Here is a 23,675-nt window from a genome sequence, read left to right on the forward strand (position 1 = left end):
TAGGAAGACTACAGAATAATACTAAATGATAATAACTATTCCCGGCCCATAGAAAACAAGGAATTTCATGGTATTATTGTTCAAGCCTAGCCTGCAGAAACTTTTGAGAGGACAATAACATTATCCTGAGACTGATAGCAACTTGAATAGCGTTCGAGTTGGCATTATTCTCATTGAGGTTACATTAGAAAAATTTTAGGTACATAATAGCGCTCAGCCTGTACAAATTGTATTTCTAGGTGCATTAGTGTCAGAGATGTCCTGGCCTCATTCAGTCTTGAAAAATATTGCAGCGCCGGGAAACGTGCATCATGTTTTCAGGCTCCCGGTGGACTAAGCGCTGTCAGCCTGTGAGCTGAAGGAGAGAAGGAAGGCACAACAGGATTCCTACTAAAAATCTATTTCTTGTATCTGTCCTTTGTTTCACCGCAGTGTGCCAGTAATTTATGACAAGTTACTCTACACTTGGTTGCTCCCAAACATGATCTATCTGAGCGTGAGAAGCACAAAGGTCCTGCAAATAAAGCAGAATGGATACTAGGGGAGAAGTGCCCCAAATCTTTTTCACCATAACCTTTGGCACAATCTTGTATAAGAATTATCCACAAGCACCAGTGAAGGGTGGGACTTTAATGGGTGGAGACTATTCAAGGTGAAACCCACAAGGAACAAAGAACTGTTAGGTTTTTATATCTATCCAGGACTGCACTAGAGAAAATTACCCTCTGCTCCTAGCTGAATCGGGTTACATGACTCTCACCTTTACATTACCTTTGCTTAGTGACAATGCATACATACATTCATACAAGCAAACTGCGATATCCACAAAGGACCATGTGGAAAATTTCCCTGGACACAGTTTAGTACTACAGGCAGCCAGATTAACAAGCTCAAGTAAGGCAACCAGTATCTCCATATCTTACAGGAACTTATGATTTGTACACGCTTTCTTGTGCATGGTTGGGTTTATACGATTCTTCACAATTGCTGCTTGCTTCTAATAAGCAAGACAGTAATACCCCTGAGGAAGCTAAACTGTAAGAAGAAATGCGTCAGGTCACAAAAAGACGGCTGCAACTATTTATTAAAACGTTATAAATTGGTATCATTGTGTAGATTAAGATTTCTAACTTGATACCTATATAAATACTGACGTATCGGGGTAAGTGTAAAGTCCCAGACGCTGAATTTTTGTAATTAGCAGTTTAATGACTAGTGCCACCCAGTGGCCAAATTATGTGTTATGAATTATTATTAATTAAAAACTGAATTACAATAATTAGTAAAAATATTTAATCTTTCTCTGCCAACAAACCTCTTTTCTTTATACTTTGTATTTATATTGCACTAGGGGTTGGCAATACAATATACTTTCATACCTTACGGGTTAAATTTCTCCTACTACCAAATATTGTAATTTAGTGACAATGCAGACAAATTTATATGCCCTAAATCCGCTCCCCCTTGGCTAAATGTCCACCCTTCTAATAAAACTACTTAGTCTTTGTATCTGTTTACAGCTTGGTACAGAGTCTAGGAAAAAGTTATGAACTAATAATTACTGGGGAGTAATAACAATAATACATTCTAGGATTCTATACATACAGCAATGATATGTTCATTCTAAATGTTCAGCCTACTGCTGTATTGACTATGAATGCAATGATGAAAACATCATAGACGTGTCAACTGACTAGCAGCCATTCATGCATGGTTCTGTGCACAATTGTTCGCAATTGTAGTAAGCTAATCCACCAGGTTGGGTCATTTGTGGCTCCTGAGAATTGTAGTAACTAGACATTTTCGAGTTTTTGGCCCTTTTAGTAATAAAAGATTAGCTTAAGATGAATTGGAAACTGTTTCAACAACATTCTAGAATTCTTCCTATCTAGAATGCGTAGATAAGTAATCAAAGTCACACTAGGCACCAAGGCTGAAAGGAACTTAGGACCAACAAGTTCTATGTGTACAGACCCAATACACAGTACATTATTCCACCAAGCAAAACGCACAGGTCCTGCAGGCCAGAGGTACTCTGTGATTTCCTCAGAAATACGGCTCTGTGACACAGGATGATTCTTCATATATTAGATATAATACTGCACTGGATGTAGTTGTATTTAAGTCCTCAGATTACATGGCCAACACGAAGTTTCCTGATAGGTGTTCAATACATTACTTCATTTTGTGTCGTGTTAACCTTCAAAACCCTTCTTTCTGTCCTTTTCTTTTTCATAGTTGCACTTGTTCAATTACCTTGTAACATTGCCACAAATGTTTCGTGTGAAAGAAATGGAGGAGTCTGAAAAACACTTGTACACACTGCCTGGGGTTGCTGTTGATTTTACTTGTGGTTGGGTTTTTTTATTTGATGCTCAATGTGGGGCTCATGGTGCAAATTTAATGCACTTATTTTGGAGGTCTTCGGATTTTACAATATATTGGAACAATGTTATTTTGGAAATAAACTATTCATTTAGAGTTTGATCTCAAATCTCCTATTTTCACATCATTACCTTGATTTCTCAATATGCCTTTTTTCAAGGTGATTTATTTGTATATTTTATATATTTGAGAAAAGTTTTTTCTTGGACCAGATGTAAACTAAAGTAACAATACGTTTGCTAAAGCGCCATCTATCATAATCAATGGGTCCTTATGCTAACCTAGATATTAGCTTTTAGAATTTGCAGGACCTCTATACAACTCACAATTTGGAAACAAAATAATAAATATAGAAGTATTTGAGCTTAAAAGTGATCCTAACTGATTCTTGCTGTGAGTGAGAGATATTTCAACTATCAAGCAATTACAAGGCGACATTTCCAGCTGTTTCCATCACCCTAAGGTAGATCTTCACCAGACATAAGCATCATCCTCAATGACTAATTTGGGAATTTGGAGATTGGCTCCTCGGAACCTGCATTCCAGTTATAATGTATCAAATGATTTACAAGTGTTCCACGTGTTTGTTTCCTAGCAACTGAAACTCCTCTCCTGCCAGGAGCGAGGGGTCAAAGGGTTTTTCTTAAAGGGAATCGATTGTAGGAGGTTAATTGAAATTTATTTAGCGTGTAACGCGATGTAGGAAAACAGCTTCCATTTCAAGGTACACAGTATAACTCCAGCCCATGTATTGCCAATTTGTAGTCACAGCTTGTATATTAGCATTCTGCTCTATAAATAACAAATAGTCTTGTGTTCGGTCATTCCTGACCCCGTGAACCGTGACGTGTTGGTTGCAATCTTTTATGTCCAGGAGTATTCTGCATGGCATTTTGTTGATACAAGTAATGTCATCCAGTTATTTATCCATGATGTGTTAATAAAACAAAATCATGAAAAAACTTCAATCATCTGGAAGAGAATGGCTTTCTTGCAGCACAAGATCATCAAACTTTAAAGAGAAATGGCTCGGGTTTGCTCAGGTTTCTGGCAAGGTGAATCAAATGTTGGCTTTGCGTATCTCTCTGGGATTTCAATGAACTACCACTTCCAGCTAGAGGCTGCTGGCATTATAAAGCCAAATTATGGCCGTACTTTCCTCGACGGATTCTCCATAATGTATAATTAGCAGTGGCACTAGACCTTTTTGTGTGCCAATTGTGAGTCAATTTATGGTGTAGCTGGCTGTAAAGTAGATGGCAGGTGTTTTAACTTACCAGAGCATTCCTGAAACAGAAAAAGAAGTTTACAGTGGAGAAGGCTTTTAATTACTCCCACAAATCAACTGCAGGAATATCCAAACCGTTACTGCAGATTTCTACTTGCTTAAGCTATGTAAATACTTCTGTTTTCAGTTACATCGCCAGTGTTTTAGATCTTTGATCTTAGACTGTTGCTGCCCCATTCAATGCAGCCTCTGCAGTCACCAGTCCATGTACCTCCAGTGGCATTGTTCATGCTGTGGTGTAACTAGTTCATACAAGGCCAACACATGCCATGGCGTCACTGTGCAGCAGCCTCCTGCTACCATCCAGAACAAGTTCATAGGGTGTCAGTGGTTGCTGCAGCTTGCTGGTTGCATTGAGATTTCAGCAGACAAAACAGTAGTCTGGTATTTATGTGATTCACAAAAATTCTGATGGAAAACTTCCTTTGACGTTGGCCATGGCAGTAAGCCTGCTGAATGGGAGACTGGACAAATGCAAGGTTCCACTGGGATAAAAGGTCCACAATTGTGACCATCAAGAAACCTTCTCCCAGTATTGCCTCTCAGTCCTCAATAGAATGCATGTAGACAGGAACACACTGGAATGTAACAAAGAATGAAAAATGTTGAGAATATGTATTTTTTTTTATTGGGACAATTATCTATGATACATGGTGCTTTAGCCAATTCAAAGGTCATCCAAGTAGCGATTATGTCTAAATAAAAGGGTGCACAGTTTAACTAGGAGCCACAAAACCATATTATACAAATAAAATTGAGAAGAGCTCAACCAAAAAAATATTTTTGAATCTTCATTTCTCACACAACTACTAGACTAGACAGAGACTTCCCCACTGTGAGCGGCCACCCGTGGAAGGATAAAAGAGATGATATTTATTATTTGTGAGAGTTGTGTTCTGTTGTAAAAAAAAATACCAATTTTGTAGGAATCCAAGCTTAGCGGTGCATTTTGGAGCTGCTCCCTGTGGCTGCAGACAGAACAATCATAGGCAAATTATATGCTGTGTGGGGATGCGATGATGGCAGAGGTGCCGTGTTACCGGCCATACATTCTCACCCATAAATTAATATGTCATTCACACTGTAAATAAATCAGATTTATACCCATGCTTGCAGTGCCGGTAACAATTATTATGTATAAGGTATAGAAAAAAACTCATTACTGGCTGCTATTCCTGTGGGTGGCAGCTACTCACATTGCAACTGCCGCAAAATGGAAAACCAGACGCCTTGGAAGACAGAAAATAAAGACGGGGTGATGAATTTGGAAACCCACTGGGACAGTAATGGTAACCGGGGAGCATACATCACCTGCTGAAAATGAAGGGCCTGACAGGAAGTTTGTAGTTCAGGTAACAAAAAGTTTTCTGCTAAGTCAGGACTTTCTAATAAAGTTTGTTAAAATAATGCTTATAAAGACATTAAAATATTTTTATTATTCAGGATCCTGAAAGCAGCTAAATGCTCAACCGAAAAACACATAGTCCTGAGAGAAAAAAAAAGTACACCCTCCATAAAGGTTTTGTCTATCAGTTAAAGAAAATCATCTGGTCTTTATTAGGTCAAAATTGCAAACCTTTATTATTTATTTAACAAGACTTCTCAAACTGCAGAAGTAATATATTAAAAATTAGGTACACCCTTAGCACTTCCATAAAAATTTAACCAGTAATTAAAAATGACTGGTAAGTAGCATCTAGGTGCTGCTCATCAAATGCATTGAGTAAAGGATCAGCAACAAGTGACCACCTCTATAAAAGAAGAAGTGTTGGTAGTTTGCGGGTCTGGAACATTCAGGTGTGTGGTAACACAGTGTCAAGGAGGAAAAACATCAGAAATGTTAGAAACATCATATTAGTGAAGCAATGGATGCTGCCCATCACTCTGGGTTATTGGCCATTTCATACAATTTGAAGTCCATCATTCTACAGTAAAAAAAGATTATTCACAAGTGGAAAACGTTCAAAACAGTTGTCAAGCTTCCTAGGAATGGATGTCCCAACAAATTCAGCTCAAGGTCACACAATGCAAAATACAGAGAAACTGTTCTCCTCTATCAACTCTAAGGTTTTACATATAATATAATGAAAAAGCTGGTCCTAAAATCACCAGGCCCCAAATTATCTAAATCTAACCTCAAAGAACATATAACCGATTGCTCCGTGTCATTATTTATTTTACAAAAAATGTAGCCATGGATGAAAAACTAAGTACACCCCATGATTCAACAGCTCGAAAAACACCTTTAGCAGCAATAACTTGAAGTCATCCTGTTCTCTATGACTTTATCAGTCTCTCACATCATTGTGAGATATTTGTGACATTTTCCGTACAACATTTCCTTTGGTTTATTGAAGTTTGTGGACATTCATTTGTGCACAGCTAGCATAAGGTCCGGCTAAAGCATTTCGATCGAGTTGAGGTCAGGACCATTGAAGCACCTTGATTCTTTAGCCATTTTGTTGTAGATTTGCTGTTATCCTTGGGATCATTGTCAGGTTTCATGAACCAATTTCAGCCAAGCTTTCGTTTTATACTTTGCTGTACAGCGGAGATCATCGTTGACAAAGCAACTGCAAGGTGCCCAGGTCCTGTGGCTGCTAACAAGTCCAATTCATCACCCTTCAAGCACCAGCCATTACAGTTGGTATAAGGTGTTTGTGCCGATATGCTGCGTTTTGTTTTACCTTATGGTTATCTTTTTATCTAACCTTGGTGGGAATATGTCTCTTACCACTGCTATTCTATAGGTAATGTATAACTGCTGGCTAAAATAAAAAAATTTCCACCACAATGGGATTCAGCAACAGCTATTTTACAGACACTGCTGAAAAGAACACTCATCTCCTTTCAAACCTGTTAAAAAATGTTTTTAAATGTTACTCATACGATTCCTCCAACCTATAATCAGTGTTAATATTAAAATGTTGTTTACACATTTAGGACAGCGGCTATTCATAAGGCAATTTCATCTTTTGAAATGACATTGTGCGATGAGAAACTTTGAGATGTTTTAAAGAATTGCCAATGCCCACATCATAAGAAAAGGTCATTTAGATTTTTACAATGTATCAAGCTACAATATTTATCATTTCAACTTTAGTTCCCGTATAAGAGTTCTCTTCAAAAACCTCTTAGCATAACTCTTTAATGTCAAAATCCCCACTGACCTCCGCACACAACGTATCCAGAAATACTTTCACAGGATTTTATGCTCCGCTCATAATTTTTTTTTTCTTCTTAAAAAATCGAAACAGCTAACTTATTTTGTGACAGTTCAATAATTGAGTGTTTTCTTGCCCAGAAGCAAATGCCGGCAGTTCTTAGAGGAGGGAACAGAAGTACTCAGTACAGAGAAGCTTTGATTTATACACAGCGGTGGTGCAGGGTGCTTGGGGCGTGCATGAATAGACTAGGACAGGATAGCCATGTTTAACCACCACAATACCAGAAATGAAAGACCATGGAAATCTGGGTCTAGATACAGAACTGTGAACTTCCGCACAGGTGAATGTCATAATACAGAGCACATTTGTTAGTAAACACAAAAGGAGTGGTATTGCCCTCTGCTCCCGCATGTGTACATTCTGCTCTCCAAAATTCTGCACTCCTGGAGGACTCCACTTCTTCTGTTATCCAATTCTTGTTACCTACAAAATACTCACTCCCAGGAAAAGACTGGGCCAAATGATACGAGGAAAAGGTTAAGGCCAGATGAAGCCCCCTGCCCCTGGACAGATAGAGAAGGAGTGGGGAAGAAGATTTAAAAGGACCAGGGGGAGGTGAGGAGATGAAGGAGAATTGCCATTCTCCATTGGACCATCCTGCTGCACTGATTACCAAGTGAAGAAAGAACCCCAGGGGCTGACACTTATCTCTAATTGGGGATTATCACTTATCTGTCACTTATTTACCCAACAAATACTGCCTGCCACTTATCTACCTATTGGTGATATTTGTATGTCATTGATATTTGCCTGTTGAAAATATCTGCAGGTTAGTGGTAATATTTGCATGGTATTGTAAATTGCTTGTGGTTGGTTATATCTGCAGGTCATTAGAATTTGCCTATTTCTGGCTTCCATCAGAGGTATGAGGCACATGAAGAATATCTGCAGCAGTCACATGCGGCCACCGATCTTGGTCACAAACTCCACAATCGGTTAGCCACCAGCGCAGTCCTCAAGCCTGTGTTAGCAGTATGGTTTGAGACTCAACAGAGAAGCATTACAAAGTATGGCATATATTACATGGGGCCATAGATAATTCGGGACACACTGTGTGTAAACCTGACAAGTGAAGCCCTACATCAGGCAATGCAAAGCTGAAACATGCTTTGGGACACTGGACAGCTGGGCATTGAAGGTTACATTTTCACCTAAGAGGCACTATGGGCACCCTAGGGAGGGAGATAGTCTGACATGGTATAATGGGTATTGGAAAGCACTACTGGGGGCACTGAGACTTTGGCAAACCATATTTGTTGCATGTTGCACCCACCACGCCCCTCTTGTATACTACAACCACCATTTAGTTGCCTTTGCCCCCCAGCTTATATTGCCCCAGTCTTCCCTTGTCTTTTCTCTTTCCTATGTCTCCCAACTTACCTTGCCCCAGTCTTCCCCAGATTTGTCTCCTTCCTATATCCAACTCTTTTCTTTCAAATGATATTGCATTGCTAGACGACTCCACTTCAATACCCCTCTTCTAAATATGTCTGTAACTGTCTGTGCATTTCCCTCCATCTCTCATCTCAGAAAATACTCCACACTTTCTTATCTCTAATTTTAAAGCTTCGTAAGACAAGCACACATGACGGTAGTAAATACAGGTAATCATCTTCCTTTTTACCACGCTCTTGCTATTTCCATGAGAAATATGTAACAGCCACCTATGAATAGATAAATATAGAGTATGGAATAAAATCAATGTATTCAGCGTTGGTACCGCCCGGAGAGTCAGGCAATTTCCCCAAGCTGTGCTTTCTTGTTATATACAGAACCTTGCTGTGACACAGAATGGTTGAATTTCAATACGAGGCACTTCGGATCCGTGTACAGCTCCTGCAGCCAATCACAGCGCTCCGTGCACACTCCTTTTATCAGCTGACAATGTGAGAGCTTCTGAAGATTTCTTACTAAGTAACAATTTTTATGGTGCTCATAAGAGGAACAAGAAACATGAAAGGAGCTTGGATCCAAATTATTATAAAACACAGAATATTCAATGCCACAAATTCCAGAAGCCATTAGAAATATGGAAAGTAAAAAAAAAACCTAAGTTATAGGAAAGAGATAAATCTTTTAGAGAGAGGTACGATAACTAGTATATATATGAAGATGACCCTGCTAAGCACATTGGGGTGTATTTATTCTTATTTAATATTATTCCCCTAATATAAATTCACCGACAGGGTAATTATAGACTGGCATGGGAGGTGGAGCAGGTAAAATCTAAAATTAGGCCTTTAGGAGCAGGGATTCTTAATAATAGGGTATTGGAATGAAATTATTGGGGATCTCCGAATAGGGCGGCACAGGACATGAGGTGAAATTTGAATACATTGCAAACCTTTATTAATATTATTACCCATTAGTTAAATAGCGCCGACATATTACACAGCGCTGTACAAAGTCCAAGTCATGTAACTTTAAAAATATTTTTGGCTTGACAAGTACTTTAGGAACTTTCTCCAATAGACTAAGATTTCCCAATCTGCTGTTCAATCTGTGTTTATATCCCTGAACAAGGCACTTAGTTATTAACCACCTAGCCGTTAAGCCCGACCTTCGTACGGGCAAAAAAAACGGCTAGGATGGTTAACCCCGAGATTTTTCCCATCCATACTTACCTGGTCCCCCTGTGCTCATCCAGCGTCGTTTTCGTATTCCAGCGTGGTCTACAATTTAAAAAAAAAATTTCATGAAAAACAGTGGATCACTTTTGGTACAGAAATCTAGACCTCAGTGTAACGCTCAGGTGGTTAAAAAATAACTGTTTAAAATTCTGTAGAAAAATGTTTATTTTGTTGTTCTGCCTCCTAACATACTTTACAGAGATCAGATAAAATAAGTTAAAAATTGGGTTGCCTTATAAACAGTCTTTGCAGTATAGCCCATTCGTGTTCTTTGCCTTCTAATCCGAGTCCAATAATAAGACGTAACTGTGCCACACAGCGTCCGAAACGTGGAACAGACAACAGAGCAAGGACTCTGCAAAAACAAAAGCCCATCCTGATAGATCTTTGCATCCTTTGATTCATCCTGTGAAGAATTTTATCCATTTATTCATTTTTTTTTTTCTGAAATATTTTGACGGTTGGTCCCATAAGTCTCCAAGCAAGTGTCAAATGAAAGCAGAAGAAAACGTAATCGGCTTTTAGAATCTGGGGCAGATATAGCGGGAAATGACGGCAAATGTCACATATATTCAGTCAGGTTGCTTTAATGAAGTCAGCTTGTCACTTGTTCCATGATATGATTAGAATAGTCGCCTATAGCGGACAGAACGGTGCATCATCCATTATAACCAGCAATAGGAGGAGGGGCCTGTGAAACAGATTGCAAGGGTATATTCAATTTGTTACTGAAAAAAAAAGAGGACATCACAAAGAAAAGTGGATTAGGCATTACTGAAATAACTTATTAGAATGTGCTGAACAGCTGCAAAGCAGCTAATGTCTTCTTGGCTACCGACTGTACTTTACATAACTTTGTAAAGCCAAAAAAATGAATAAGGAGCTCGCACAGTGGAGTTTGTGAGTCCAACTGCCACTGGTCTGACTGATTTTGCATAACAATTTCGGTGAATTAAATATTAACTCAATGGCCACTTTATTAGATATGCCTTGGTTGTACCGGGTTGAACCCCTTTTGCCTTGACAAAGATTCAGCAAGGTGCTGGGAACATTCATCAGAGATTTCAGTTAATGATATGATAACATCATGCAGTTGCTGCAGATTTATCTGCTGTACATCTATGATGTGAATCTCTTGTTCCAATAGATGCTCTATTGGATGGAGATCTGGTGACTGTGGAGGACATTTGAGTACAGTTAACTTATTGTAATGTTCCATGTTCAGGAAACCTGAAATGATTTGAGCTTTGTGGCATGACGCGTTATCCTGCTGGAAGTAGCCACCAGAAGATGAAGACATTGCGGTCATAAAATGATGGACATGGTCAATACTAAGGTAGGCTGTTGCATTGAAATGATTCTTAGGAAGGTACAAGAGAACCCAACGTGTGCCAAGTAAAAAACCCCTACACCATTACATCACCACCAGTCTGAACTACAAATACAAGGCAGGATGGATCCATGCTTTCTTGTTGTTGATGCCAAATTCTGACCCCACCATTTGAAGGTCACAGCAGAAATGGAGACTCATCAGACCAGGTAGTGTTTTTCCAATCTTCTCTCGTCCAATGTTGGTGAGTATTATTATTATTATTAAACAGGATTTATATAGCGCCAACATATTACACAGTGATGTACATTAAATAGGGAGTAGTAGACTGTAGAGTTTAGCATGAAGAAATATATAAGTTAGCTAAGCAGACACAATGAAGGTACATAAGTACTGGAATCGTTTCCTTGAATTTCCCCATCTACAATTTGTACAGATAGATATTGCGCATATGAAGTTTAATGAAGATTTCACTTGTACTCAAGAGGTTTGTTGAATGATAACAAATGGCGCTATCAAGACTCCTCGAAAACCAAGCTGTACATTTTTGGAGACAAGTATTAGTTTGACTACATAAATTATTAAGAGACAGAATTAGCCTTCTGCGATAACTGTAGGGAAGAGTGCGGTGACCTTTGATGGCGGCATTAATCTGATTGAATGTTATGTTTACAGCTGTTTTGCACCTGATAAAGCCGCTTATTCGGATAGTAAGCTGCAAGCATTAGCACAGATAGATAATACAATTAATAATTCATCGACACCTAATTAACAATACATAACACAATGACTAACACAATTGATAGTGGTTTTATTACTGGTGAATTGATTGGCTAACAACTGAAACACATTTTATTAACATAGTAGGTAAAAAAAAAAAAGATTGTTGTTGATCTGATGATAGATTGTGAGCAAACACCAACAATTGGGGACAATCACATGGGCAGACTAGAAAAGGGTTTAAACAGTGGGATCTGATTAAAAACTATCGTTATATTATTAGGCTATGCTAAAATGTTGATAGTTTCTTCCTTATAGGAGCATTATCATACTGTGCTGTGTTCACAAGAGAATGCATCAGAGGACAGCTCCTCATTATGGGCCTGGTTTATTGAAACTCTCCAAGGATGGAGAATACACACTATCAGTTAAGCTTGGTGATCCAGCAAACCTGGAATGGATCTGGTCCGGGATTCAAAACATTTGCTAGCTAATGACTTTGAAGAAATCTATTCCAGGTTTTCTGGATCACTCAGCTTCACTGATGGAAGGGTATCCTCTGCAGCCTTGGAGAGCTTTAATAAATCAGGCTGTATGTGAGAAATGTACTCTGCAACATTCAGAGCTGCCTGACCCTTATCTTGTATAAAGGCAGAAGATAAAAAAGTATTATATTATATAAATTATTATATTAATTTGGGCAACTTTTGTTGAGAAACAAACAACCCCACCCTTGCTCTGTGATCTTTGATGTTCTATGTACATTACAAGCATTTAAACAATGGTTGTTGCAGGTTCGCTTTGTCTGTTTTGAAGACACTGATGTTTGTTTATCCCTCTTCTTTCTAAACTGATTCCTAAATCAAAGGGTCTGAACTCAACCATCTGGTGATCTCTTGGGGCTTCATTTATAAAGCAGTGAATCTGACATTTACCAAAACATTCCCTGGTCCATGCCAGTAATCGATTCTCCACTTTATAAATAGATCCCGTGGTGTTTTAATGAGGAAAGTCCCAGTGTATGGATCCTTGTAGAAATCCTTTGGGAGTATCTCACCGAAGATAAAACTCCTATTGTAGGGATAAGATAATTTTTAGGCCAATTACACAGTTTAAATAAGTTCACCGGACTTTCTGTATGTTGTATAGAACATTTCCAGGTTGCCCATGTACATTCAAGTTTAGTCAATTTCCTAGAAATCACGGCAGCTTCTAATTAAAATGAAAATGTTGTTTTAGAAAGAATAAATTCCAGTATTCTTTTATGATCGTGGTGTTTACCTGTCGTAATGCTCTCTGTGAACAAACACAGGTTCAATGAGTTTGGGTGGGTGATGCATGACATGAAATTGTATTACAATTCTGTTGATACAAGTGCCTGGCATTCGCCTTTACGTTCCTATACACTAGCTGCAATCAGTCTTGCAGCGGCAGTGTTTGCTCTGCAGGCTATGGATGAAAGACATTGGGCTAGGGCTAGTCTTCTCTCTGTATTGGTATTCACCAGTAGTCCAATAGGCAGGCAGGACATTGGCACACAGTCTGCAGAAATGCAAGTTCTAAAAGTATTGTCCTAATTATGTTATGTCGCTTTTCCTACAAGCATCCCAAATATTTCAAGCAGCACCCCATTTTGTTTCTGTTACAACGACTGCCAGATCACTCCCAGTAATGAGGAAATAACGACATTTACTGATTTTTTTTTTTTTAGCCAAGTACTTCAACACATTAGAAATAATGAGATTTTTACTGGATATTGAAGAAATGAGGAGCCAGGAGAGGAGACTGCACTAATTCTGCTGCTGCTGGACCAATCACACAACATCAATAAAGATGCAACAAACTCTAAATCGCAACTCTACTTTACCTTATTAAAGTGGGATAAAAATATTCTCTTGTTTTGGTGAGCATAGCATGCTTACAGATGGCTGGGATTCTGATTTTTTGTTTTTAATTTAAAGTGAACCTGTTTTCAACCATGACAAAGCACCAGGTTCATTTTAATGTTGCCACCCTTTCCGCAAAGGACAGGAAAAATGAAATATTGCCGTGTATGCTCTGAGCCACTCTGATTATAGGGAAAACAACTACTCATTGCATCCATTATGTATAAATATTTTGTATGTAAATTAGGATGTGTGACATTACACCTTCCTTTTCTCTATATAGTATTGCAGGGCTATTACTGACCACATGCACCCCTGACCGTTGCTAAATCACCCGCTAATGGGAACTCATTCTTGGCTTTAAAATTCTAGAAAGGCATCGAGGGCAGCAATTCAGAAGGTGCAGGAATATCAAACTCTCACAGTAATCTGCATTCCCAGCTACCCTATTCCCAGGGCAATGAACAGAAAATGGGTCAGACCCGCGGACGGGCTGTGCATCCTACAGACCCTTGTACTCATTGTCTCCTGCCTGGGGTAAGTGTCAGAAGATGCTCAGGGCAGCCAGGAGCGTGCTTGGGGGGCTGCACACATTATTTATTGATACAGACACACAGTGACATGGAAACCAGTAATAACTATCTCCTATTATAGCCAGGTCTCTGCCTTGCACATACATCATTCCAGCTTGTGTTATGATGCCGGCTCGAAACAGGTTAAATACACAATTAAAATACATCTGTAAAAGGGTTTGTATTATGTTCAGTTAGTCTTGTGATCCACACACACACTTTCCTCTGCTCCAGCCTATGACTGGAGAATGAGGAAGAAGCAGCATCCACATGTGTGCTCACCTGCTGGGAACACATTACAGGTAGATGAGGATGTACAGATAGTATAGTATCCAAAGTTATTAGTTTTTGCTTTATATAGTGAGGGGAGAGGTCTGCAATTCATATTTACCCAAAGAAATGATCTAAATAGGGACATCTGTTCTGCTGAGGGATCCAACACTCCACCTGCTAAGTCAGAGTTATGTCCCCCAATCAGCGGGAACATAACATTTCCTAAAATTTAAGAATTTGCATTGAGACTATTGGTATCACATAGACCACAAGGGTCCTACTCTACAGCATGCTGGCAGGGGTCAGGCTTTTCTATTCAGGCCATTACAGCATTGGGAAACAACAAAATGTAATACTTTGCACACGTTTTGTTTTTTCACCTGGAAAGCAAAAGTCTCAGAAAAGTCATTCTAGAGTAATGATCGTTAGATGAAACAATGTAAATATTTTAAGAAAAGGTATTTTAGGCCATTTTGTAGAACATTTTTCAGGGACATTTGCACAGTATTTCTTGCTTCTTGTTATTGTAAAGGAAATCTGTTGATTGTGCATGGAAGATAGACATTGTCTGAAAAAAAAAAAACAGCTGCTTATTTCAGGAGTCATTTGTGGAAAATGGATAATTATCTTGCGTCAATGGCAAAAGCGAACAGAAGCTATTATCTCCAGTTCTGTATGGAGCGATGTATGTTTATGTGTTCATTTATGGGTGCAGCCACAGCTTACATGTTTGTATGTTATAGTAACCCATGAAAACCCCCGTCTTCCCTGTACCCGATTGGCACAGTGCCCCCTCTTCCTTTCTGCATTCACCTTACATTCTCCTCTCTTCCTCGCGCCATGTCCACCTCTCCCGCTGCTTCCCCTCTCTGCTGGAATGCAAGAAATTCTAAATACCTCAATTTAAATGTAAATTTAGCCCTTTTCTCTTCATTCCAATCTAGCGATATTGCTGCCAGTATTACCCGTCGCTCCGTGCCTTAATGCAACATTTACTTGTCTTTTAATTTCTGTCTTACTTCTCTGGCTTCTCTATTGTCTCCAAATATCCCATTCACGTAGAGCCTCCCGCTAAGCGGCCATCATGAGCGCCCGCTCCAAAGCTGGTCATACACGGGTAGCTGTTTTCCTGCACTGCAATGATATATTCGATGACCGGTCACTCGCAACGTGAGAGCTAAAGAAGCAACTCATTCTATTCCTTGACCTTCTCTTTAATGTGGTGCAACTCAGAATCCCAAATTTGCTAGAGAATGTTTGCCGCCATTAGTGTCCTGTACATGAAGAGGCTCATTAATATAAATGAATACAGTTCAGTTCAATCAAAACAAAGAAGCCCTGCAATGCATATAGGAAACACAGGCTACCTGTCTACCTTGTATATAAGGAGCCTCTTTTTATAAAAGTTACTTGTTAGTAATCTGCACTTATTGCTGAGGAACGAAACTTTCAGCCCTTGGGTTTCCAATTCTGCTCACCAGATGCTTCCTATCTTTTACAGTAATAGAGAAATCAGATTTATCCAGCAGCTTAAGGTAAGTTCTGGAAACTAAGTGCACTAAGTTATTATTTGGATCAAACCGCACCAGTCAGCATAAATATTACTGATCATAGCCTATTCAATTCTGGAGTAAAATGCTACCAACCCCAAAATCAATGCTGGTTCTGGGGCAGAATCATCCCGCTTGGGGGACAACCCTGATTCTGATACAGCCAAAAGCAGATCATTTCTCCAAGATACACTCCTTTCCAAATGAAAGACATGGAAGTCATGTGGGCTACAAATGCAGGGTTTGATTTCTCATTTTGGCAATGTTTGATTGTTTTGGCAATGAGTACACTAAGCGTCTGTGACATGTACTTTAGAGAAGAAATGGGGATGAAAGGAAGACAGTAGAGGTTTTGTTGGCAAAGGTGTAGATATCTGTATGTTTAAATATTACAGTGAACAAATCATCTCATAAGTAAATTGTCAAAGTTACAAAGGAAAAAAATATTAATCCCAAATCCACTGTTACCATGGAGTTTTCTGGGATATCTGGAAAACAATTAGTTGGTAGGTGGTCTAAAATAATTATTCCATATGCAGTTATTTTTCGAAAGCAAGTAGAATCTTGACACATTTCACCCCATGGGCTTCCTCAGGGAATTAAGAGTCATGCAAAGCACTAATAAGGGTAAAGTAGAGAAGATACAATGTTGTATAATTTGGGAATAATAATTATGGTTTCTTTGTAACCTGGACAATTTACTTATGAGATAATTCATTCACTGAATGTAATATTTTAAAAAAACAAATATCTACACCTTTGCAAACAAAACTCTTACTGTCTTCCTTTTTTTCCCATTTTTTATCTGTAGTAAATATTCCTAGGGGCTGTAATCAATATAATATAGTTAGAGACACCTACAACCATACATTACTCTGTGCCATGTACATCTCTCAGAACTCCTAATCTCAAGTAATTCTGATATCCAACTTCACTTATCAACATTTCTCTGAAAAATATGCATAGCCTGGACCAGAAAGAAACTTTCCATGCTCTTGTTATACCTTTAATTGAGTGTACTGAAAACATGGCATGCAAAGTGAGAGTTCAATGCACACGATGATTGCAGAAGGCTGCTGTCTTCAGACATTGCTACAGGCCTACAAGACCTTTGTAAAGCTTATGATGGAACGCAAATCAGACTATGTTTTCATAATTTTTTTTTGTTTCTCACTTCATTTCTTCTTTTAAAGCAAACCTAAAAACTTCTTTCTAAATGTTATTAGAGCAGGGAATGCTTAAAACCCCTTTAGGTTTCTTTGCCTTATGTCCTGCCTTTAGATAAAGGGGAATCTCTCCAAAGTGAAGGAAAGTCGCCTTTTAGACAGTTATCACCAGGACGGTGTCTTCATTGGAAGATTTCCCTTCTATTTGTGTTTTGCTGACAGATCAGTTTGGGATATCCTCATGACTCCCATTCCTGGTAACAATGGTCTGCAGGATAATAAGAGAAAGTGAATATTCACACTTCAAAGTCTTCTAATGTGCCCTTTGTCGGGATCCTTATGCTGCGACCAGCTGACAAAACAATTTTTCCTTTAAAAAGAGAATTTGAGAAAGCTGTAAAAAATCATTGTTGTGCACAAAAGAAAAAAAGCAGCTCAACGTTTGCTTCTCACGGGATGGCGACAATGCCATCCTCGGAGCTTATCAAATAATGTCACAATTATGACATGGAGCTGGGATGGCTCCAGAGAATGCAATAAGTGTATTTTTATCTTTGAAATGATAAAATTTGCCTCACGACGGCAGATAGTCTGTGTGTACCCTCAGGATCCACCACAAAAAAAAAATTACTTTTATCTTTCCTTTCCTTTCATCTCCACACCCCCCCTCTCAGTATAACGAAGGAACTGTATACTAATGGCGCTCTCATCGCCCGTGCTTTTCCCTTACAGAAGGAATACAATTTTTTTTGTACAGCACTCTGTCGCCTGTGAAGTTAATGACTTTGGATTGAGCGTGGTGCATGCTCCCCAGTGACCTTGGCCAAGTTTGTTGGATCAGCCATAAGAATGGCCCACTCTACACGGCTGCATTTTTGACAGGTAAAAGCAAAGTCCAGTCAGCCAAGCGCTGATGATACATGACAAGCACTTTCTCCCTCCTTAGTTATTGAACGGCGGCTGCACAATAAAGGACGGTATTGATTGACGATCCCAACGTTTAACTGAAATCATAGTGGTAATATTCTCATTTTCATTTTTTTCTGTTTTCTAATACAATCTTCGTGTTTTCTTCCAATACCACCTCAGAGTATCTTGGTCCTTTCAATGCATGCAGCAAATTGACCATACAGCCCAACATCGGGGAATTCTTAAATGCTTCAATAACAAACTAAATAACCCATCATTATCATCATGCATGGCTTTCAACAAGCCGTATCATTTTTAAAAGGTTTTAAAAAAAAACTTGCTCTCACAACTCTGCACATTTAAGCGTCAACAAGCTAAACGCAGGTTATTTGCATTTAAAAGCTGCGCATATATTCTACAAACACATAAGCTGATGTTTCCATAGGTACATAGGACGTGTATCAGATTTACAGCAAAACTGTATTTTATTTTGCAATGATATTTTTATGATTGTATAGTTATATAGTAAAAATAACTTTGTATAGAGTGGTGTTTCTTAACCAGGGTTCATCCAAAGGTTGCTGGGGGTTCCTTGAGCATTGAGCAGTTTGTGCCTCTCGGGTCAGACTGACACCAATGATCTTTTTGGCTCTCTGTAAGGGTGACATTCTTCCCGCTGGCCAAGTAATGTAAAAAAACATTCTTCCCACTGACCCCCACACTTATATACTGTGAGCTGTGGATATAGTAATTATAGCAGGGATTCCCTGAGTATCTGGAAGTCATTTCAAAAGTTTAAGACAGGCTGGCATAGAGTAATAAAACATTTGATGATAGTTTTATTTGTTGGATTTTCAGAGAAAAATACAGTAAATGAAATGTCACTTCGCAGATTTGGGGCCATTTGTAAGCATCCAGTGGGGTTGATTTGCTTAAGGAGCTTAGGTTGTTCACATAGCAAATTAAATAATCACATCATTGCAAAGAATGCCCAATCACATGCAAGGAAATGTAGGTTAGTTTTACTTGCATGTGATTGGATGGCAGAAGTCAGCAGAGCTTCACTTCATTCACCAAACTAAAAGGATCTTTCTTTGCAGCCTAAAATTCTTTAGTAAACCAACCCAATGGACGTGATTTATCAAAACACTCCAAGACTGGAGAGGATACATTTTCATCTGTGAAGCTGGAGGATCCAACAAACCTGGAATGGATCTGGTCCAAGATTCAAAACATTTGCTAGCAAATGAGGCAATCCATTCCAGGTTTGCTGGATCACCCAGTTTCACAGATAAAAGTGAATCCTCTCTAACCTTGAGGAGCCTTCATAAATCAGGCCCAATGTGGCTGAGAATGGTATAAGCTGCTAATTTATTTAAAATAATCCTATTACAATGTGGGTGCCCTGGATAGTTTAATCTCACATATTTGAAATTGTTTTCTAAATAGATTTTTGAACCGTCTTGATGAACTTGGCTTATTCACCATCTAAACCAAAGACATGAAATGATGAAATTTCAATCAGCACTCCAGAAATAATGAAATGTAGCAGAAGCTAGTTTGATATTCTTACGCCATTCTCAAACCCTTCCTGCTTACGTCCCTTATGCCAAAGTTGAATTTATAATTTTACATAATTTGAGAGCCATCAGCCTGCAGAAGAACACTGACAAACTTTTGTAGTTGTTAAGTGCAAAAACAAGTTTAGGAAGAATATAAAATATACAATATAAAAAAACAGGTACAATATTATTTATACGATGTAAAACCTTAAATGTAAAAAAGAAATGCAAATTAATATTTTAGTTTAAGTATTCAAATATCGTCAGGTTAGGAACACCTATGGATTCTGCTAAACTTGGCCTCGCCCAAGAATAGTTTGGAAGAATAGTTGTGAACTCACCGCACAGTGGACTGGTACAGCAGGTCTTCCCTCTTCCGATAATTCTCCATTTGAGAATAGTTGGTGGAGAACATGGCATCGAAAGTGAAGATTTTCTGCTTGATGGTACCCCCGTCTGTCACCTGATAAGAGAACAACAGGGTCGTCAGATGAGACATGACTGTAACATGCTGTTAGTGTCAGCTGATAATTACACAAGGTTATCTATACACGGCTAAGGGTGAAATCCAATATGTGATAGCAAAGATGTCACATGATGAATTGTCAACACATTTTTTCAGATGTGTTAAAGTGGATGTAAACCGTAACTAATTGACATTTAACTTTTTTCCCCGTTATATTTCAGTGCTGCTGATCTCCTCCTAGTATCGCTCACTGCCACCCCCATTCATTCTCTATGGGGCTGCCGTTGCGAGAAAAGAATTGCAGAGTCTCCCCAGAAGCAGCGGTTTCCTGGCATTAGGAAGCAATAAACGCACGGCAACCTCTGACACCGGACACAGCCATACAGTATTGTGAGCTTTTGCCTTGTGTTTTGGTGAGGCTCCCCACCATACCTGGAGGCTTCTTCCGAGAAATGGGTAGAACTGCAGCCCCACCTCTCTCAAATTGTCAGCATTCAGTGGCAGGCTGTGGTAGATTCCAGCTGATCTCCCACCAAGAATTTAGGCTAGTAGAAGAGTGAACTTCTAGTTCAGAGCTTCCTCCAGCAAGAAGCAGCCAAGGACGGATGCAGTGATTGGGTTCGGTAAGCTCTAATACATGTGATTCTTTGAATTCAAAAAGTTAAGGCTCATTTGTCACTCCACCTTTTGTTATCTGGGATTCCTGAGTGTGAGGGTCTTTTATTAGTGTACTTTCAGCGTGCCATTTGTGTCCTATTAGCCACACCAAAGCCACCTAATATTTTTGTTTAAAGAAGATTAGCTTGCAAATGCAACCTAGAAAAGATGAAGTGTTAAAGGGGTGAAGGTACTCAAACATGTGTGGGTATGACACGTATGTGCACTTGCCAAGTGCCATACGTCCTAGCCCATGTAATCCAAAACTTCAATCATAGATGTGTTTAATTTCCAAACTACATAAAATTGGTCTACCTTAACCTCTCAATAGAACAATAAATTAGGAGACCTCAATCCCACGTGAGCTTGTAAAGACAGTTAAACAATAGGCATTTCCTAAAAATCCATCTGTCACTACTAACTGATGTCAGAATAGAAACTCATGGCAAAACTTTGCTCACTGAGCCAGATTGGTCCTGGCGTGTTGCAGCACTTAAATGCACATGAGGCGACTCAAAGGATTCAGATTTGCTTTACAGAACAGCAGCATGCCGCAGCTGCATTGATAGCCTCCTAAAGGTCAAATAACTACCTATTACTGAGTTTCTTTAAGCCAATTTTCATCCTCTACCAGGCTTGTCAATACATGAGTAGAAGGAAAGCTGAATGTAATGCTGCAGATATATTTTAAGTAAAGTCAGACTTCCAGGTTCTACAGGACTTCTATTCTTTCTGGTTTCTATTATTTTATACAGGCCTAGCACTTGGAATCCGTGCACACCAGTGTGTCAGGGTAGAGATTTCATTACAAGATGATCAGCTGCAGAAAAACATCATTACATCCAGCACTCAAGTAAGTCGGCATGGCACAGAGGAGCCATATTAAGGCTGAATAATGTGCTGTGGTACAGCAGAACATTACAGACAATGATGGACTTTCTGCTGAGTGATAGAGACCGCGTTACTGGCTTCCGTAACAAATGTTCTTGTCCGCTGCGCTGATTGGAAAGACAGCATGGATTATATTGCTGGGAGACGCAGCAAAACCAGATAGAGCAGTCTGGATACAGAGATTCCAAAAGCAGCGGGTGAAAATACTCTATGAGAAGATGTTTCAGGTGCTGATCTCTGCGTTTTTTTTTTAAAACATTTAGCTTCAACCTAACTAAAATCAAAACTGAACAAGGAAATTCTAATAGATTTATATGTAAACAGGTAAATTCAACATGAATAAGTTCAGTTTAATTTGCAATAATTAATTTACACCAACCAAAATATTATGAAAATTTGTCTTCTTCAATTTTGGGTTTAGTTGGGCATTGCTATCTGTGTACCTACGGACAATATTGTTTTTGTTGAACATTGTCAACAGAACATAAATTTTGACATTTTAAATTGTAATCAAGAATACAAAGAAACTTAATTTCTGAGAGTCATTACTAAATTCCTCACTAATTTAGTAAATATTCTCCATGTTGCTCAGTTAATAATTTTTATGGGAGAAATTCTCCAATCTGTGTTTTTGTTGTAGCAGAGGTGCCCAGATTTATTATTTTTCAATGCGATCCACCCTTTGAGAATGGATTTTTCTTCTTTTACACCACAATAATTACACAAGAAAGCTCTACATCAATTCACTTTTAATCTGACTAGTGGATGCGGCGAGAGCAATGTGTTGTCATTCTGGGTCCCCTTTGAATTGCTCAATGAACTATATTTGATAGAAGACCTCGCTGCCTCCCTAAATGGCACTGAGGAATCTACCAGACAAAGGTGGTGCTACTGGACCACGTTCCGTGACTCTTTAGACTATCTGACTGCTCTCGAAGTGGACTCTCCATTCTTCAGGCGATATATACTGCCACCACAAGGGCAGAAGAAATTATGATCCAAGCTTCCCCCTTGCTTTCTTTCCTTACCCTTCTCCTATCAAGAAATCATAGCCCAACCCTTCACATATTATCCCCAACTGATTTTTTGTTTTTTTAGTAGTTCTATGACTTTGTATATAACAAGAAATACAGGCTGAGTCCAATGGATGATGAATCCAATGCCAATGAGTCCAAATTAATCCAATACTTTTAACACTAAGTGAATCTTTATTTCTCTCTAGAGGACTGGTATAAGACATTTAGGAACTGTTGAAATGGTTGATGGAACAAACATAATTAAGATGTATTTCTTCTTTATTCTGTTTTTCTCATGTATCCATTAGTGATTTTGTGTTTGTTCAGTTTAAACATTGTATGTGGAAGATTTTGTTTATTTCCAATGTTGTACTTACCTAATAAAACTTTAAATTAAAAAAAAAAATCAATGCGACCCATTTTCTTGACCTCACAGAGCTCCATTGCCCACCAAACAAGTTCCAAAATGGAAATAAAGTCCATGTCTCATTTCAGCAGTCTTCATGCAATTGGGAGTGATTAGCACCCTTTTAGTGCAGGCAGTGCTGCAGATCAAAGAATTCAAAATGCACAAACTTAATACAGTGCAAGCTGCAAGTTTAGAACTATGTGGTGTTTACCGATGAGGACAGGGGAGGATGTGTGAAGTCCCTGTGTGATCCAACACATTCATAATGATGTGGCAGTGACACAACATAGAGATGAAGTTATCACGGGGGCAGCAGGAGATTGTATTACCTCCAGTCATTTTTCATTACAAAACACCTGAATGAGGGGAAAGACAAGAGCAGGATGCATGTACTGAGCGTGGGATCAATAATGTTTGTATTGAGTCACTGACTGCAGGTTTAATCACAGGAAACAAGGAAATAAAGTGAATTGGGTGGCTGAACTGTAGCACGCTGGGGTTTTATGTCTAATTTATTATGTAAGTGACAATTTCATTAATAGATAACTGTGGCTTTAGTCACTGACATACTGTATTATTTTTTTTAATGAGGAAATAGTTTAAAGTTTGGGATTGCATTTTTTGTTATTGTTTTTAAGTTATTGTAACATTTATCATGGTCTTTAACCTATGTATTGAGATATTTACTCACCCAGTTGTGTGGCAAAGTATATGGTATTTATACCCCATGACAATGAT

General features: G+C 38.8%; 1 protein-coding gene across 1 annotated transcript in view; it reads right to left on the reverse strand.

Moving 5' to 3' along the window:
- The window catches only part of LOC140341185 (immunoglobulin superfamily member 21-like), a 158,747-nt gene that overhangs the window by 27,259 nt on the left and 107,813 nt on the right, over positions 1–23,675 (reverse strand). Inside the window, exon 3 of the mRNA XM_072426739.1 lies at positions 19,840–19,961. Coding sequence (XP_072282840.1) covers positions 19,840–19,961 — 122 coding nt within the window. The remainder of the gene's footprint in view (positions 1–19,839; positions 19,962–23,675) is intronic.

The sequence above is a fragment of the Pyxicephalus adspersus genome, chromosome 11 (assembly GCF_032062135.1).
Source record: "Pyxicephalus adspersus chromosome 11, UCB_Pads_2.0, whole genome shotgun sequence".
Classification (NCBI taxonomy): domain Eukaryota; kingdom Metazoa; phylum Chordata; class Amphibia; order Anura; family Pyxicephalidae; genus Pyxicephalus; species Pyxicephalus adspersus.